Raw genomic sequence first — 18,870 nt, forward strand, 5'->3', positions numbered from 1 at the left:
TTACCAAATTTTGCAATTTGCAATTAGCCATCAATTTTCGGAAAACGGCCCATATTTGAGCTTTATATAGTTGATTTCTCGCATAAAAAAGTATCAGAAGTGAATTTAATAACGAAGTAGCAGACAAACAATGTATAACTTTGCAGTGTCTGAAATATGAGACCTGCTGTCTAGTCTCCAATGGATGTGTATGTGGTTCGCTCAAACCAATCAGCGCGCAGCTCATCTAAATATTCATGAGCATACCATATTTGGAAGAAAAGCTCTTGTTCCAAATAGGGCCATATTCACAGGGTAGTTAAGGACCCATGAAATAGCATTCGAGCAATTTTCAGCACAACCAGTGTTACATACCCTATTAGGAGACCTTAAGGAACAGTGTAAAATACCCTATATAATCATTCTATCACCCCTTTAAAGAGTAAGATCCTTTTTTTAAACATAAAAACATCCTCGAAATTGCGTTTGCTAAACCCACCAGACTCCATGTAAATAAACAGTAATTTTTAGCATCGTAAAATACACTTCAAAGTCGACAGAAACAAAATAAAACTATGAAAAGCCGTTTTGGGACGTCTTTCCACTTTTCCAACCCACCTGGTGGGTTTAGCGCTAACGACTTCAGAGCTGTTTCTGGTTAAACAGAAAGGTCTCATAGAGGTTTTAAAGGTCTATCTCTGAAGGGCTCCTTTCCATAATGTTGTCAGACACTTAAAATATTAATCTGAGCCTGTCAGTGGCAAAACGAGCACTTTTGTGAAGGTAAATGCAAGCTGGACAATTGCTTTGTTAACTTACATTATAGCTTGTTTTGCTGCTGCCGACCGCAGCGATCTTGCTTAATACTGGACCAATGCCAAAGACTGTTGTTCCCATCAGTCACTTAGACACAAAAACATAGGAAAATAGGGTCAAGGTTGAAAAAACGGTAGTTACCCTTTAAGATAACCTTTGTATTGAATTGCAATAGACTGTGCGGGTTAACTTAATAAACTGCCCTAAAAAACTTCGACATAAGTTGTTTGTTCAGGCAATAATTACGACTCATATTAACGTTTTTTGAATTATATGTCTGCATTGAAGAGTCACTCTGCGCTGCAATATCTGTTGAGAGGAAGATTATGTGAGAGGAGATGGTCTGTGCAGGAGGGCGGGGAGGAGGCATCAGAAAAATGACGGAAAGGAGGAAAAAAATCACATATTTACCCCCTTACTTCTAGAATAACAGCATCAATGTCTACAAGCCAATTACCACATGGCAGGAAAGAGCCTTAACAACATAGTGTCTTATTAACACGAACAAACAGACATTGCGGTGGAGCGTGTGTGCTATGAAATGAGCAGAAATGGCATTCTGTTTGACAGGCTCCAGTAAAATGTGATATTTTGTTGGAATACATACAAGGGTATAGAGGCTAATCATTTACTTTCCTGTCAGGAGATATTAAATGCGATTCATGCCGTCAACAGAGCATAACAGAAACTGAGGACATGCAAAGAACATTCAACCATCTGTCAATACCAACTGTCTCCTAAACACAACGGATCTCTCAACCAACGTCTAAATGGTAGCAAACAGAAACGTATTTTTGTCATGCATTCATGGCAACATCACACGTGTATTTTCATGTTAGAAAGAGGTAAAATGTGTGGAATACTTTAGTTTGCTGACAGATCCTGTTTAATCATCCACTTTCATCTCTTTGGCACAGACCTCCCTAATTCATAGCATGACAGCAGCAGTTTCCAGGCCAGTATTTGCAGTATTTTGATGCTGTGGCGGTAATCAGGATAACAAGCAGGAGGATAGAGAAAAAGAAAGAGAGAGAGATAGAGAGGAAAATGCATTTGAGGGCAAGGCTGCAAAAAAAAACAGCGGCTTAGAAAATATTTCTTTAACTGCAACAATGAGCCCTGTGATAACTGATGACAATCCAAGGCGGTGATTGGAGAATAACCCACAAATTATCTTCTGCTATCATTCATAATGACTCGCAAAATCATCAGAACCACACATATACACTGTCTGCAGTTACATGGGACACAACACTTCTCCACAGAAAACAAAACACTGGTGTGCTCCAATTGGCAGCAATCACTGCCAGCCCTACTGTCAGAAATAATGTGCTAAATTTGTACCTTGAGGGGTGCAACGGCTTGTCACTGGGGCGGTACTTTGTTGGACAGGAATAGACTCCTACTGTACCCCATCTCTGACATGCTCAGAGATGTTTCTGTGGTAGGCCTGACACAGTGCTTGCTAGTTAAACAGCATGCTGCCTGCCACACTTCCCCCACTCTGCTGACGCATGTATTGGAAATCAATTCTGTGCAGGCAAACTATACAGACAGCACTGCACCGGGGCTTGGCCTGTCCTATATGTAGAGAGTCCAACTGTCAGAATCGAAACATCTGTGACTCAGCCATACCTGAATTTGGCTCAAGATGACGTCAGAACTGCAGAATACATATTTCTTTACATTGCTTGAGCCAATATTGGGGCTAAAGCATGTCCACATTGCACTGTGAGAAATAATAGAAGTTCATTATTGTGGTCAGCACATTTTGTCTTAATTAAAGGATAAGGCAACGGATATTCTATAGTGTTGTTGCAACAAATGCTGTGAAAAGACCAAAACCAACAATGCATTAGTCCGTCTCTCAGTATTTACTGACTTCCCCAGTCAGTGGCGCTTAGTAAGCCCATTGGTTACCTAGCGTAAGATATACAAAATAATTTCCTAAAATGTTACACAAGCAGGAATAAATAGTGGATTCTTTGGAGACTATTTTCATAGTGCACTAGTGAGTACCTACAGCAGCGGGAAAGTGCATGGTGTTCGGTGTTTTAAGCCCCCAACGACGTCTTCCAGGCAGCGCTGCAGCGGTGTGGAGAGAGACGAGAAAAAAGGCGTCCAGGTTGTCTGTTGTTACAGAGTAGGCTACAGAAATTATAGGCTCCTGTTATCTAAAAGATTTTCAATGTAATGGCTCAATATTTAAATGATTTCGACAATGTGGATAAGGTTGTTATAGTTCGATGACCATATGTAGGCTATTCATTTGAGCCAGAGTAGGCTACAACGTTGTGGATGAAGAGAGAGAGAGTGAGAGGCAGCAGGCTGAGGAGGGTCTGCTTCAGCCTCCTCTGCCCACTGGCTCTCGCTCTCAAACAGCGACTGAAGGGCTGCGAGGCTCAGGATATTGGTAGTGCTCCCATGGGTGCTGTGCTGTGGCTTATCACGGTCGACCGTGTCGGTCATCATCAGACAAACATGCAACTCTACCTCCTCGTCTGTCCAGACAAAATTGTCAGCTTTTGTTGTTCGCTTCGACAGGTTTTGGTTTCGCGCTACTAAGGAGAGAAGTAGAAGGAAAGTTCTACGCAGGCGCACGGACTTGGTGGTGTTGTGTGACAGTGCCACCTAGCCGCCTGGCGTACATACTACATCAAATTTCACACACTTTTGCGTCACCATATGCACGCAGATTTCCCCACCAAAACTCTCGTCTAAACGTGGAATAAAAAGTGAGAACGCAACGCCACTTTTGCGTTTTCTCTTCAGATCGTTTCCGTCTAAACATAGCCTAAGTTATATAAATGTCATTTCCAGGAGACAGGTCTGGAGCAGAATTCTCTGTGAACATGCTTCTTCTGCTCATGGTAAAAAGCTACTGTCTTTAAATTTAAGAGAAATATCAATCCATCAAAACTCATGGACAATAAGCATAGGATATCCGTTGTTCACATTGAGCCCTACCACAATGTTTTACTCTGCGTCCTAGAATAAACGAAGCACAAAAAGGTAAATTGCTGCGTATGTGTGTGCAAAAGGTCTCTGTATGTAGAGAATAACCTCACATTTCCCGGTCTCTAGTTAGATGATTCGCTCTCAGTTCCATCTCTCAAAAATAACTCAATTTCCTGATAAGTGATTTCAGCGCGCTCCCTCTGACATGAACAAGCGGGACGATGCCGGCCCTGCTACAGCTCTTTCCCTCCTCAAACCAACTGTTCTTTCTGTCTTATCTCCAACAAAAAAGATTTAAATAGGGTACACTGAATGGGACTTTTGACGACACCCTATCTGTTAACATCAGTGATCATCTGCATTTGTGCTTAATGAAAGAAAAGAATAATTTGTAGTCAGTTTCAGAACTTATGCAGACATATAAGAAGAGTTGCAAAACTATCCAAGCTGTCATCCGGATCCAATGTAGTAAAAAAACAAGTGCTTTGGAAATGTGTCAACAACATTTTAAGTATAATCTCATACAAAACCACCTGTGGTTTGTGGAGGGGAAAGCTTTGATCTGTATGTGTGTGTGCATACGTCTTCAATGTTTCTTGTAACGAAGGGGAAGGATGTAGCCTTAAGAAGAGTTATGTCAATTGTTGTTAGCATAAATCAACATGTTTCTCTCTTCTTCTTCTTCTTCTTCTTCTTCTTCTTCTTCTTCTTCTTGGACTTCGTGTTGGACTCTTCATGTGTTAGCTGTGAACTAAGAAGAAGGTATTGTTTTTTTTTGAAAGAGAGAGTGAAAGAGGGGTCTTGAGACAGTATGAGGTTGTGAGCTGGAAATATAGGAGAGAGAATGAGAGAACAAAAGGTGAAGAGATGAATAATGATATATAAATGAGGGTGAATGCAACAGTAATGTTCAAATCCTCTAGTAGTGTCTTGGTACTGCAAGGGGATATACTGCAGCTTATGGAGAGGGAAATATTGTACTTTCACTTCACATTTATTTGACAGCTATTGACAGATCTGGTGAATTCAAGCAACAAACAGAGGCTGGAGAGCAAAGGCATAAGCCTCATTGACATTCTGGTCTGGAATGAGTGGAAATGGGCTTACAGACAGTGCTGATGACAGTGAGCCGGTGAATGAGAGCGTCAGGTGACTGAGACAGGTGAGAAAGTCTGAGGGCATCTGGTGGTTGGATGAATAGCACTGCAGCAGCCTGGGGAAGTGAGAAGTGGCTGGAGACAGGGTCTGAGGGGCAGACTGAGGGGGAAAAAAACAATCAAAACAGATATTGTGACAATTATAGTCCCTTTACAGGTTACGATTTTAGTAAAAAATGATGATCTATAAAATATGATGGGTTGTTGTGAATTAAACTTCCCAACAGTTCAAATTAGCTTTACTTCAAGCAGCTACAACAGTACAGTAATGGAAGAAGTATTCAGATTCTTTATTTGAGTAAAAGTATTGATACTACACTATAAAAATACTCTGTTACAAGTAAAAGTCCTGCATTGAAAATGTTACTTAAGTAAAAGTATGTAAGTATCATCAGGAAAACTTACTTAAAGTGGCTATATGGAACTTTCAGTTTGTGTTGATTATAGCGGCCGCTTTGGACAAAAGCGGTAGTGTTTTTACCACACCTGCTGTCGTAAAGGTCTTTTCTTTACAGGGCTGTGTTACCCACTGTATTACTGAGTTAGGGTTACATATAGCGGTCATATAGTCACGATGAATGTTTTGAAAATCATTCATTTACATAAGAGAATAAGTTTCACGTTAAACGTCCACGCTAAATGGAAGGGGGACGTAATTTAATCTAGGCTACTGACGTACAACCACATCGCGCACTGTAAAGTTATTTTATGAATGAAATAGACATATCACATAGTGCCGTCTACCTGCCGGCAATTATTCTGTGACTTCGCGGGAAAAAAAGGAAACCTGGGCCGATGCCTTACTAATAACTATATAAAAATAGCGTTCTTTTCACTGTTAGTCTCGCTTGCTGTTACAGGTCATTTAAGACCACTGTATGAAAAATGACAGAGCTTTAGAAACATTAAAAAGTTACATATAGTCACTTTAAGTAATAAAAGTAAAAGTACTCAATGCAGAAAAATCCTCACCTTTTAGAAACTGGAAATGATCCAAACGGTTCTGTCAATCAACTAATACGTGTTTAATCGGCTCGTCATTTCAGCTGTGAGTGTAGGTCTGTATAATGTTGGGTAGTTTAAATTATAATAAAACCTTGTATTTTATAAACTACTTTGTATGCAAAAGTCTTAATTTGTAAAGTAACTAGTAACTAAAGCTGTCAGATTCATGTAGTGGAGTAAAAAGTACATTTCCCTCTGAAATGTAGCGGAGTAGAAGTAGAAAGTGGCATGAAAAGAAAATACTAAAGTAAAGTACAACTACCTCAAATTTGAACTTAAGTACAGTGCTTGAGTAAATGTACTTAGTTACATTCCACCACTCCAACAGTAAAATAATGCGTACATATAAATGCAGGTCATTTTTTTATGAATTATTAGTACTTTTATTTCAGATACTGTGAGTAAATTGTTGCTAAAAAAAAATACTTCAATAAAGTGATTTACGTAATGCAGGACTTTTACTTCCACCACTGATCAACATTGACTCAAGTGACGAAAGGAAGTTTTCCTCACCACCCGAGGTTTCTCCCTCGCCACTGTCGCACTAAATGCTTGCTCACGGGGGAATTACTGGAATTGTTGGGTCTTTGTAAATTATAGAGTGGGGTCTAGACCTACTCTATCTGTAAAGTGTCTTGAGATAACTCTTGTTGTGATTTGATACTATAAATAAAAGGGTATGCAAATTAAATTGAATAGAGTATGAAAGTTCAGTGGTGAGGTGTGGGTTGTGTTTTGATTGTTCAGTCGCAGCCTCTAACCTTTAAGCAGCGCTTTCTGTAACAGCATTCATCTGTGGCCCATGTGTGTTGAAATGTGGAGTCGGGATGAGAGGGCGCGAGACAGGCAGAGGAAATGAAGAGGATGTCTGAAATGCGAATGGCTGAGGGAGCGAGGGAGGATAAGAGTAAGGAAGAGAGAATAAGAGAAAGAGCGAGGGACGTGAGATACAAAGTGAAGGTTTGAGCCTAGATATTGGTATATTAGAGAGCAGAGAGACAAAAAATTAAGAGTTTGTGTGGGTTAGTGTGCGCGCATTTCTACGTAGAGCAATTGCGTAAAGTGTGTGTGTGCTCCCCCCCTGTGTGTACATGCGTATCATTCCCTTGCTACGCAACCTTTTCGTCTCCCTTCCCCTGAGAGGACTATGGACATATAATGAATCAACATACAAAAAAATGAAGCAAATAAAACATTTAATAAAAAGACATTTACTGATGTATTGGTAAAATTCAATATTGCATGCTTCTCTACCCATAGTATACTATAAGTATACTGTATAAAATCTACACAGCACTCCATTTGGTATCAGCTAACACTCATACACATAAAGATAGACAGAGAGAAAAGGCTAGACTGGCTCCACATACTATACATATATGCAGTTTTTTAATACATGCCTGTTTGCAAGGGGGGGAAAAAAACATGACACAGGAGCAGAAATAGCTTTACTAGCAACATCAATAGTAGTTAGACAACTAGCTGTATGGTAGGTAGGACATAAAACATCCTGTAGGAGAAAGAAGCGATCAGAGAGAGAATAATAAGATTTAAACTCTACCTTCTACCGAATGTCATGGGAAATGTGCGGTTGCCGAACAGGAGGTGGATAAGCTTTGAGCCTTCATCTTCACTCCTTGGGAATATCACAAATGCCTCTTAATATGCTTGACTGAGAATACACGGGAAAGTAACTGACTCATTGATTATGCCGGAGGGTTTTCAGAGAGTGTGGGCAGACAGAGGGTAAAACAGAAACTCTTATCATAATGCGGTTTGGCTTCTGTGTGCATTCAGTGCTCTGTGGAAACAGTGAAGATGTTTGCTGTACGAGCGAGCAGTGTGGAGAGAAAGATGTGAAAATAGCCCATTAAGGCTTCTGTATCCACAACTAATGTATCCAAATGTAGTAATTTGATAGTATTTCCACTCTTTCTTTCTCAGTCCTTCTCCTGCTTGGCGGTCAAGAGTTTTACTTAAAAGAAGGCAGGTCAGGCAACAGCTGCATCAGTCATACATCTTACAACTCTAACCTGTTGTCGCACGACAGATGACGTAGGGTGGAGAGAATGCAATGGCTCTGACAAAAAAAATGGAGAAAGGGAGCAGGAGAACTGCATGTCTGCATAATCTAATAAAGTGTGGGGTTGCCCCAATTTATTAAAAACAGGATTTCTGTATTAAAATACACATTTCCTATCATCATGAATCCCAAAGTCGGGCTCTCACAAAGAAGAACACAAATGGTTGCACTGTAGATCTGACGTGTCTGTTTGGTTCCCCATTTGCAAATTATTCTATTATCTCTCTTTGATTGTCGGAAATGGTCACTGGTCAGTAGAATGAAATTAATGCAAATTTCAGAGTCCGAAACTTGCTCTCAAAGCAGCCACTAACAGGTTCACATAGTATGGGACTAGCTGAATGCTTGCTATATTCTGACTCCCTGTCAGGGCTTCCACACCAAAAGCCCACAGAGCAGCAAGGCCATTATTTCCACGGTAATGGCTGTGCTCTCCCAGGCAACTACGCAAATCATAGTCTCGAGCACTGCACTGATTTTCCCCTTGGCTTTGCAGCCCAAGGTCACCTAAACTGAAGCTCTGAAGAAGGCATATTGTTGCAGAAACATCAGCTGTGGAATAAAGTCTATTCCACAAATCAAGAAAATGAATACTGTGATTCTGTGATACTGTGACATTCTGCTGTAGCCCACAGCATCCCAGATAGCTAATTTGTAGGATTGTGTGCTGCTCTTCATTTTACAATGTGCTGTACTGTACTGACAAGATTTCTGGGAACTGAATTGCCTACTGCAGCATCAAAGTGGAAGGGACCTAAACACAATCCAAACAAGAGATGAAGTCATACATCATAAGTGCGTAGCTACCTAGGCCAGGGATTTTCAATACACAGAGAGACACACTGAACTCTACAGCCAAAGGAGGATTGACATAAATACAGGCAGATGGACACATGAGTTATGAGATGAAACGTATAAACCTGACAGAGACCCTGACGAGACAAACAGCATCGCCATAAACAGATGGGAACCCTGGATGCAGAGCTGCCTGTCTCTGTGTGTGTGTGTGTGTGTGTGTGTGTGTGTGTGTGTGTGTGTGTGTGTGTGTGTCTCTCTCTCTCTCTCTCTCTCTCTCTCTCTGGCAAAGGTTCAGCAGTTTTGTTGAGCAGAGGGAGAAAGTATGGAAGCTGTCAGGGGCCACATGATGCTGCCTCTGCAGTTTACACATGGAGACATAAAGAGAGATTGATGGCACGGATGTGGAGACATGCCAGAGGACAGTGCATCTCATACACATAGGATTGAAGGTAGACATAAAAGACACAAGTGAAACTCATGCTGATGTATTTTTCCACCCTTGTATGTTTCTTCTTAATACCTGTAGTTTTTTTTGTCAGGTAATGTAGTAGTGTTGTGTAAACTACCTCCACCACATGGCTGACCTAGATTCCAATGGCCCTTTATGTGTCTGTGTGATGGTGTGCACTTGTCTGAGTTTTGTGTGTGTGGGTGGACTGCCACTGTCGCTGTATAATCCCCCTGGTAGCATTTGGTTTCTAGCATAAGTCAGAGAACAGTCAGGGACTCAGTTTGCAATACGCCTGACCTACATCGGCTGCTCTTATGTGTGCTTAAGACGACACATGAAGTCACACTTACTGTGTCCTCCTGCTAAATGTCTAATTTCAAGGGCGGTATGTGTGTGTGTGTGTGTGTGTGTGTGTGTGTGTTTGTTTAAGCAGACCATGTACACACACACACACACACACACACACACACACACACACACACACAAACAGACACACACACACACACACCAAGGCTCAACAGTTTAGTAATGATGGTAGTTTCGCAGAAAATGCTGCTGTCACATTACGGCAAGGATTAAATTCTCTTTAAGCTGCTCTCACCAGGCTGTCTCTCTCCAGGTGGTTAACAGGAGAGGTATAATCTCCACACTCACGCATACACTCACAAACACACACACACACACACACACACACACACACACAGTGACAAGAACACAAAAAGAATCACAATCAAACCTAGCGTCTCAGCATGCAGAAACTGTGTTGTAAAGGCGTTATAAGAAAAAACATATCCTGTATGAATATATATTCTGTACTCAAATACATCTACAAGAGGACAGACGCATGCACACACACACACACACCTCATTGTGCGCTATTTGGAGCGATGTGGCAGCAGTAATTAGAGGTGCGACAGCCAGACAGGTAGAGGTAATGATAATGGGCCGCAGCTATTTCTGTTCTCCACTCTCTTGCTTCTCACCTCTCTGTCTTCTCTCTCCTCTCTCCCTTCTCCCTCCCCCTCTCTTCCCTTCTTACTTACTTACTGATCTCTCACATTTCTATCGCAATTTCCTTTGTTCCCTTTGTGTCACTTTGAGTTGACGTGATGTTAGCGCTTCCTCCAGCTTCATTACATTAGTCAGTTTTCTCTGTGTTGCAGAGGGGGGAAGGTAGAGGTCATACCATAGGCTTTATTGTTTTTGCATTGTTGTGTCTTCCCTGAAGGTAACGTCAGCCTACCTGCCTTACTGGCGGGCAGAAAAAAAGATAATCTCTGTAAATAGCAAATAGATGCATTCATACTGACTGCTGAAGTAGCTAGTTTAAGTTAGAGATGTAAAGTGAGTGGGTCATTATTGTGAATTAAATCCCGACAGGGTGATTTAGAAATAACAGACTTTTGAATGCCGCAATAAATTGACCAATCAAAATCGATGCTGATGAAATGATTATTTGGTAAAAGACGGGTTTCATATTTTCATAAAATTAAACAGGGCAACAAACTGTAAATACCATAGAAGTCGATATGACAAACATTACATTACATGACAAATGTAAGTCCATTGTTTATGCTCTTTTAGCTCTGTTTTGGTCTTCACCAACTCCTGATGGAAATCTCTGGCTGTTCAGCTGCTAAATGTTTGACAAGGTTCATCAGCTAGTTGCTAACTTTGTCTTTCAACCCATTGGTGATGGAAAAATAGTGTACAGTGAGTTTTTAGAACTTTTTTGTGGGTGAAAGTGATGCCAATGAGAGCGAAGAGAGTGAACTAAAACAACAAAGCTACGGGCTGAAAAAAAACCCAAACAAGAAAAAGCTAAAACGCTCCGTACAGCTAGGAGAAGTACAGTGAGAATTCTCTGTGGCTTTGTCATTACGAGTGACCCCTTTCATATTACACGTCTGATGCATTTTCAAGGTAAAACTAACCTTTAGAGCAGCTTTTGAATTGTAATTTTATGATAAACAGTTTTTGTAATGAATGGCAGCATTATGACTGTAGTAACTTGGGCTACTAATGAACAGAATATAATGAGTTAGGGGTTTTTTTTTGTACAGAAGATGGTCTGTATCATCACTGATCCTTGTGTTAGTGTAAGTAATAATTAACTTGTGAAGCTAATTAAGAAACAGCCAGGCCTAATTGTAAGGGATGCACTTGAACTCATGCTGGATGGGAGGTGTGGACAGATCAGTAGCCACGCAGTTTTTTTTTCCCCATTAACCCAGCAGTTTTATTTCACTTCTGCAGTTTATTGCCTCAATGTAGGCGTCACATTCATGTGATTCCTGTATGCTCCAATTGCCTCCCTGTGGCTCTATAGAGCTAAGGTGAGACAGGTGGCCAGTGGGTGGAAACCAGACCCATTTAATAATGGATTCATTAAAACACAATGAATCAGCTATTCTTCTTGATGACCATGGTGCATTATTGCTCCCTTTAATATGGCATGCTAAATCATGTCCTCACTGAAAGACCATTTTGTAAGTCTTACCCTTAGTCTATATCAATAACATAATAAATACAAGAATACACGTCTTATAGTTTGTCTGTGCTTGTGTGCTTGCAGCTTCCATGTTTTACTTATCTGCATGTGTATCTGAAGGCGGCTGCCAGCACTTTTGTCTGTACACGCAGCTCGGGCTGTGTGTGTGTGTGTGTGTGTGTGTGTGTGTGTGTGTGTGTGTGTGTGTGTTCTTGTTTAACTATATTTGTGGGGTCCAGACAGCTTTGCCGCGCCAAAATGCTGGACCCCACAACTTTAAAGGGCTGTTTGAGGGTTAAGACTTGGTTTTAGGATTAGGGTTAGAATTAGGTTATGGTTAGGGTGAGGGTAAGGGTTAAGGTTAGGCATTTAGTTGTGATGGTTAAGGTTAGGGTAAGGGGCTAGGGAATGCATTATGTCAATGATGGGTCCCCACAAAGATAGTGCCACGCACTGTGTGTGTGTGTGTGTGTGTGTGTGTGCGCGCGCGTGTGCGTGTCAGTATGAACATGTCATCACAGCAGGTTTTCGTCTGGAGTGAGACTGCTTTTCATTGAGGATCTTACTAAGAATACTTGTTGTACAGTATGAAAGGAGGTTGCTTCAGTAGGCAGATATACCTCACCCCTCTTGACCACAAATTAATTTCCACTCTCTGATCCACTGTGGAGATGTCACGACGTTTGGTCTAAAATTACCTGAGCTTTCAAAGGACTGTCACATCTAATCAAGAACAACATCAGCTCCACACCAACGCTTTCTGTTCTGTAACAGTGGGGGGGGGGGCTTTTCACATCAGCAGTTGGGTTGGCTTAGTCATCACCAAACAAGGAAAATGTAGTTTTCAGGTGGACTCGGTTGTTTTGGTCAAACAATCTCACCAATTATGACTCTCGTCCGTCGGGAGCAAAGGAGGAACTCAGGAGACATTATTATAGAGGCACAACATCCATAGAGGTTGGAGGTCAATGTTGGATTCTTTTAAGCATGACTGTGGTTGTTTTCTAACTGTAACCAAGTGGTTATTCATTTTAACCTAACATTAACGTGAATTAAAGTAGTTTTTGACCCAGACCTTTTCGCAAATTACAGCAATCCGAAAATGGTTACATTTTTAAACGCCTTCCTGTTGATAGTGGCGTCAGATCAAAAAACGTTTATACTGTATGTATCATTCTCTATAGCATCGTGATCTCACCACAAGGTTCAATAAATAGATTATCTGGAGCTTTTGATCATATCACATTCTCATGGAATAAGCCAACATGGACGAAACAGGTCATTATAGCACTCAGAAAAGAATAGAAATTTGGAAACTTTGCAACTGATGAAGATCATGTAATATGATCAAAAGCTACACAACAGGTACTAAATGGACATTGTGGTGAAATTGGAAGAACATTTAGACATTGATCATGACTACACTCAGAATTGATAAACAGAAATTTCAATGTAAACAAGTCGGAGCACTGCAGGGAAGGTATTACAATCAGAAATATGACAAAGTACATTTGTACATTTTACAATTATTTTCTTTTAAAATAAGTAATGATTCCTGAACCACACACATTATGTGCCTGAGTCTCATCCTTAGGATTTAAGATGTAACACTTCAGTGCTAGCGTCTGTTGGCGGAAGCTTGAGGGTGGATGAAAGGAAATGGGGGGGAAAAGAAGGCGAAATGCAGGTGAAGAACAACCAGCACGGCCAACAGCTACAAGTCACACACACACACACACACACGCTCTTTTGTTATGGGCTTCAGTGGGAGGCCAGGGATGCCCACTGTGGAGTAGATGTTAGCCTGGCATCCTTTGCTCCCCTCCATTAGTAGCTAGAGAGTTGTTATCAGCCAATCATCCGCCTACCTCACATGCCCACCCATATCCTGGTCTGGCAAGGATGTGTGTGTGTGTGATGTGTGTGTGTGTGCTACTTCTCCGCCCTCTTGATTCCCTTTTTAAAAACACCACACACATTCTAACCGCCCTAGTATGTGTGTGTCTGTGTGATGGAGGCTTGTGTATGTGTGTATGGTTCTGTAGCAATAGCATGTAGCATGCGTCGCTCGCTCTTACTAGGCTTACAGTGGTGTGAGCTTGCTTGTTTCTACGTCTGTAATTTTAGGCATCTTCCGAGACAAGCAGCGAGGTTGTGGGTGTGAAGATAAACATAACTGTGCATATGAGCATGCAATTATGTTCAGCTCCGTAGTTCAATGTCATTAATTTTCTTATATCACAGAATGTCGCGGAACATTCAAAGGCCTCATGGACAAATTATATGTTGTCTGACAGTTCCAAGATGTAAATGTAACGTTTATCTTAACAAGTAAAAACCGCATCTGCCGGACAGCTCCCCAGTAAGGTACAGTGTGAATTATTCTGCTGTTATCTGGGATTTATCGGGTACATTTGTACAAAAATGCCATTTTCCTATCAACAATTACCTTACTCACTGTTTTGGATCAAGTTTAGATCGACATTTTAGGAAATATGCTTATTTTCCTTCTAAAGTGTAAAACTGATTATTTGCTTCTATTTCTTGGTTGGGACCAGTAAATTCCTGGAGTCTCCGCTGCAAACTGGCTGCTTGCTGTCGTTTCATATACCAGCCATGTTTGTCTCATCATCGAAATAATCAGAACTTACACTAACACCAGACTTAAATATCTTTTCTTTTATTAACCAATGCCCTTTTGTTTTTAGAAAAAAAATACAATTAAAAGTACACAAATGGCTCAAACAAAAAAAAAGAAAACGTCCAATGACTTTTTCCTAATGCTTTTACAATCATTTACATGAGGCGCCTCAACACTTACAGAAATAACACAATCCTCATACGTTTGACAGAGTTGAAGTGTGTTTGATAGTCGCGCCAGGCACTTAAGTTCCTTAAAGAATATCAACAAAACCCACATAAGAGGTGAGTGCATCACGGATGTGATTATAACTATTTAAAATAACAGAGTTTGCAGTTTTTAGCCGAGGTCTGGCATACAATACCTGACTATTTACTGGAGACTCCCTTAAAGTCCCTCCTTTAAAAGGATGGGTTCACATTTTCACATCACTTCCATTAAAAGCGCATTTGGGAGTGACCTTAGCCTGGGAAAACCCTGACGAACTTCCTGCAAATTTGAGATTTGCTCTGCAAGTCAGTCTGGCCAAGAGCCCATTCAAGCCCATTTCCAAATCGAGGCACCAATCACAACCGTTGAGGCGGGCTTTACACGATGACGATAGCGCAGCGACGGCAAGCAGCTTTTTGTTTACATTCAACATGACGGCCACCGAAGCGCAGCAACCCGTTGAAGCCGCTGTAGCTGCTACGTCACCCGGATCGTTGGTCTGATTGGTTGAAGGACTATCCAATTGCGCCCAGAGGCATTTGAGCGGCGTCCGTTGGTGACGCCCCTTTGGAAATGGGCTGTGAATGAAGCTTGCCCAGACGGACTCTCAGTTACAACTGAGAAGGGTCAGGTGTCAGGCTAGAGTGACCTAAGATACACAATAAAACCTGTATGGTGTAGTATGTCTGTGGTAACATATCTAAGATTGTATATAAAGATGGACAGCTTGACAGCAAAGATCCTTTATACTAAAGATAGAGCATTTCAAGCAGCGCCAGTGGTATGAAACAGTACACACTTCCTGTCTCCTAAAGGGGTGTGGCCTCGTTTGAACGTGTAGTGAACGTTGTGTGGATGGCTGAAAAGTTATATTTGAATCATTTATTAATATGTTCTTTTGCTAATTTTACATATTTACAGAGCTAAAAGACATATTTAGCATCACGGAGATTAGTTTTGTTGGGCGTTCACAAACGTTAGCTGACGCTAGCTTCTCTGTGTTGCCAGATCTCGTGAGAGTTTGGTCCTGAGACAGAAACAGGTCTCAAACAATGTTAATTTTCTCCTGATGTGTCCGTCTGAAAAATGTCAGAATGTTCTGGAGATATGTGGCTTGTGAGAAATGGGTCCAATATCTACTTTGGTGACTATGGGGTGAAAAAAAAAATCGCTCATAATCTGTGTTCACATTCACTTCTCCCGTTGGAATCAATACACTCGGACCTGCCGCTAGTCTCCTAAAGAGGCGTGGCCGTGGCGGAGCACAGATACAGTAAACTACTCTGAGTTGGGGCATCTCGGTCCTAAACCGTCTCTGTTGACAGCTCCCCAAAAGCGAAGCCAAAACATCTTGATTGTCCCCTGGTGGCTGGCTGCAGTATAGGTCATAAACCCCGCCCCCTCCATGTTCGCAGATGGGACATTAAAAAAAATTAAACTACACGTCAAAGATTGTTTGATGTACGGTAGTTCTGCCGTTTATTCAAGTGATCCGTCTTCCGATAAGGTTGATTTTAATAAGTTATTTGATGTTATTAAAACGGGGTAAAACATCATGATTGACAGCTGTGATTGACTCACGATTGGTTGAGCTGGAATATGGGTGGGACTTTGATATCGCAGCTCCATCCATTCACTACTGTGCCAACTGGGGCTCCAAAATTGCAAGATGGCAGCGCCTGTATACGGGATATTTTGGCTTCACTTCAGTGGAAGGAAGCGGAGACACGTGTCCATCTTTATCTGCAGTCTATGTGAAAAATGCATAAAAGTGTAAAATGATAAATTAAAAGTGTAAAATGATAAATTCTAAATATTTTGTGAAATAAACTTGTGTTTGTTTGCAGCAAGTCTTTGACTTTTTCTCAAGAGAGGTTTTGGATTCACAATACAGACATTTTGTCAGAAATAGTCAGGGTACACACAAACCTGTGTTCCACAGATAAAAACTACACAAATAAATGCATCGTATAATACGTTTTCAGTGTCTAAACTGGTATATTACAGCACTCAAGAGGAAAAGGACATAAATAAATCCCCATTGGCAAAAAGTACTGATACAGTACAGGACCACCAAATATCATTCAGAGCAACAAAAATCCTTATGAAGAAGGCATTTGTGCAGGAGTTTCCTTTTCCCTTCATGTTATGTTTGTACGTGCATTAACAAGTTCAAAAGTAAAGGGAGTGAAACTACAGTATGGCAGTTTTCAAGACTAAAGAGTCCAAAGTTACCACAAACACATGTAATGTGTATTTAGACATGACGCATTGTGATATCAATAATGCACAAACATTACTCCCATGTTTACATTCAGAAGATGTCCAACCCAAGACATTTAAGTCCCATCATGTCAAATAAAACATTAAGACACTCGGCTTCACATGTGACGTAGTCAAAGTGTAATGCTAGCAATAAACACACAACATTCTGAATATGCATAAATATTAAATAGCAATTTTATGTCAACTCTTTGTCCCAAATAAATTGGACCATTATTTCATTATCATTATCTGCAGGAATCTAAAATAAAATGACTATTTATTTTTATAATGTCACTCTAATGTAACACTGCAGCTGTGTGAAACCTTTTAACTCTCATTATTTGAACACTGTACGTCAAGATTTTGATTGAGAATTAAAAATCTCTTCATTTTTAATTAGTGGGTAAAAACCTTGGCAGTACTGGCAGATATGGGATTCAGACACATGGCACAATAAAACCATCAAGACATTTTAAAAACAAGCTGTATTTCTCTACCAATTAACTATCACTGGAGAAAATATAAATGAATGGAAAGAAGTAGTTGGGGCCTGCTGTATGTACAGTATGTATGTAATGCCAGTTTTCTTAATACTAAATAGAATACAAACTGTAGTAATACTTCTAGTGCTGTAACCTACACAAGAACCAACATGATGTCTAAAGCAAGGACACTGTAACTGTCACAATGTTTCAAGAATTGATATGAAAAAACACACGAGATTCTGAGTGTCGCCTTGAATTACATCTTTTGAAATAATGGCCACGAATCTGAGAGATGTATCTCTACTCCATCCAATAAACCATTATGTTAACATAACTTATTTATCTTTCACCTAAACTTTGGTTATTGATTAGCTGAAGTGGTGGTAAACTATTGATTATCTTTACTACAAAAGGCAACTAAGACACTTTGCACTCCTAATTAAACAAAGGTCAAATAAACAGATCTAATCTTTCACTGTAACACGGTGTCAAGAAAAGATGAGATTCATTTATTTGTAAGCTACGGGTTCATGGCTTAGTTAAAAATGTCTCATCAATTATTGGGTCCAAATCCACAGCAGTCCCTCTTATGTGTTAGCAAAACCGCTTCAAAAGCGGCACAAACAGATGTAGGACCTGCCTAATACGTGTATGTACAAAAATCAATACACCAGCGTGTAAATAAAATAAATGAAGTTTAAAGTGCTTGAAGATTCAATACACCAGTGTGTGAGAAGATACAGAAGGAGTGCTCTAATCAGATACTGAAGCCTCAGCAATCAATTACATGTAACATTATGCATGTTCCCGTCCGCAAAATATCGTTTTTGTGCATGCGTGTGACTGAGCCCCCATGTTTGTTTTCCTGACTGCTAGAGGCTATAGGCAGGAGTCCAGGTGTATCTGCAGGTCAACACTGTCCAGGAAGTCCATGGAAAAGACACTATGGGGTGTTTGGGGGCACAATGAGGCCAGTGTAGAGGTTTCCTCTCCCCTCTCTTCTCCCATGGTGAGGTCCAACCAATCCATACCGTCTAGCCCTTGGTCCCCATCCCCTGCCATGACGAAGGTATCCATGGGAGATGAGGGATGGTCCAGGATGCTGGGGGTGCACAGCATTTGACTGTGGAGGTCATCAATCAACGTCAACAGGCCTCCAGGCTCCACCCCCAGGAGAGGCTTACCGGTGGTGCTTTCCAGAAAGTCTTCCAGGCGTCCACTCCCAGCGCTAACGAGGTGTTGTTTCTCTTCTATGGTGTCAGCCAGAGCCTGAAGCTCAGACTGCATCGAGGAGGCCGACTGCGGGGTGTCACAGCTGGGTGGGACGGGGGGTGATAGCAACAGCTGAAGCGGCGAGGGTGGGGGAGAAGAGTGTGGATCTAGACGATCCAGAGAAGGGTCCGGTACTGGTTTAAAGGAGGTCGACGTATCTGAAGTAAAAAAAAAAAAAAAAAATCAACACAATAATCATCAAACTGCTGAGTGAATGTAAAAAAAGAAAAGTTATTACACAACAAACAGATCAGACAAA

At 41.0% G+C, this 18,870-nt stretch overlaps 2 protein-coding genes across 7 annotated transcripts in view; both read right to left on the reverse strand.

Annotated features, from left to right (window-relative positions):
* LOC144530742 (protein shisa-8) overlaps positions 1 to 9,905 on the reverse strand; it is a 131,878-nt gene extending 121,973 nt beyond the window's left edge. Inside the window, exons 1-2 of the mRNA XM_078270450.1 lie at positions 9,849 to 9,905; positions 4,861 to 5,010 (exon numbers count right to left, since the gene is read on the reverse strand). Coding sequence (XP_078126576.1) covers positions 4,861 to 5,010; positions 9,849 to 9,905 — 207 coding nt within the window. The remainder of the gene's footprint in view (positions 1 to 4,860; positions 5,011 to 9,848) is intronic.
* Positions 9,906 to 14,396: 4,491 nt separating this feature from the next.
* Positions 14,397 to 18,870, reverse strand: part of LOC144529640 (myocardin-related transcription factor A-like) — a 36,983-nt gene continuing 32,509 nt past the window's right edge. For all 6 annotated transcript variants that reach the window (XM_078268844.1, XM_078268845.1, XM_078268847.1 and 3 more), the window contains one exon: positions 14,397 to 18,769. In XM_078268844.1, coding sequence (XP_078124970.1) covers positions 18,219 to 18,769 — 551 coding nt within the window. In that variant the 3' untranslated portion in view covers positions 14,397 to 18,218. The remainder of the gene's footprint in view (positions 18,770 to 18,870) is intronic.

Source organism: Sander vitreus, chromosome 15 (assembly GCF_031162955.1).
Source record: "Sander vitreus isolate 19-12246 chromosome 15, sanVit1, whole genome shotgun sequence".
Taxonomy (NCBI): Eukaryota; Metazoa; Chordata; class Actinopteri; order Perciformes; family Percidae; genus Sander; species Sander vitreus.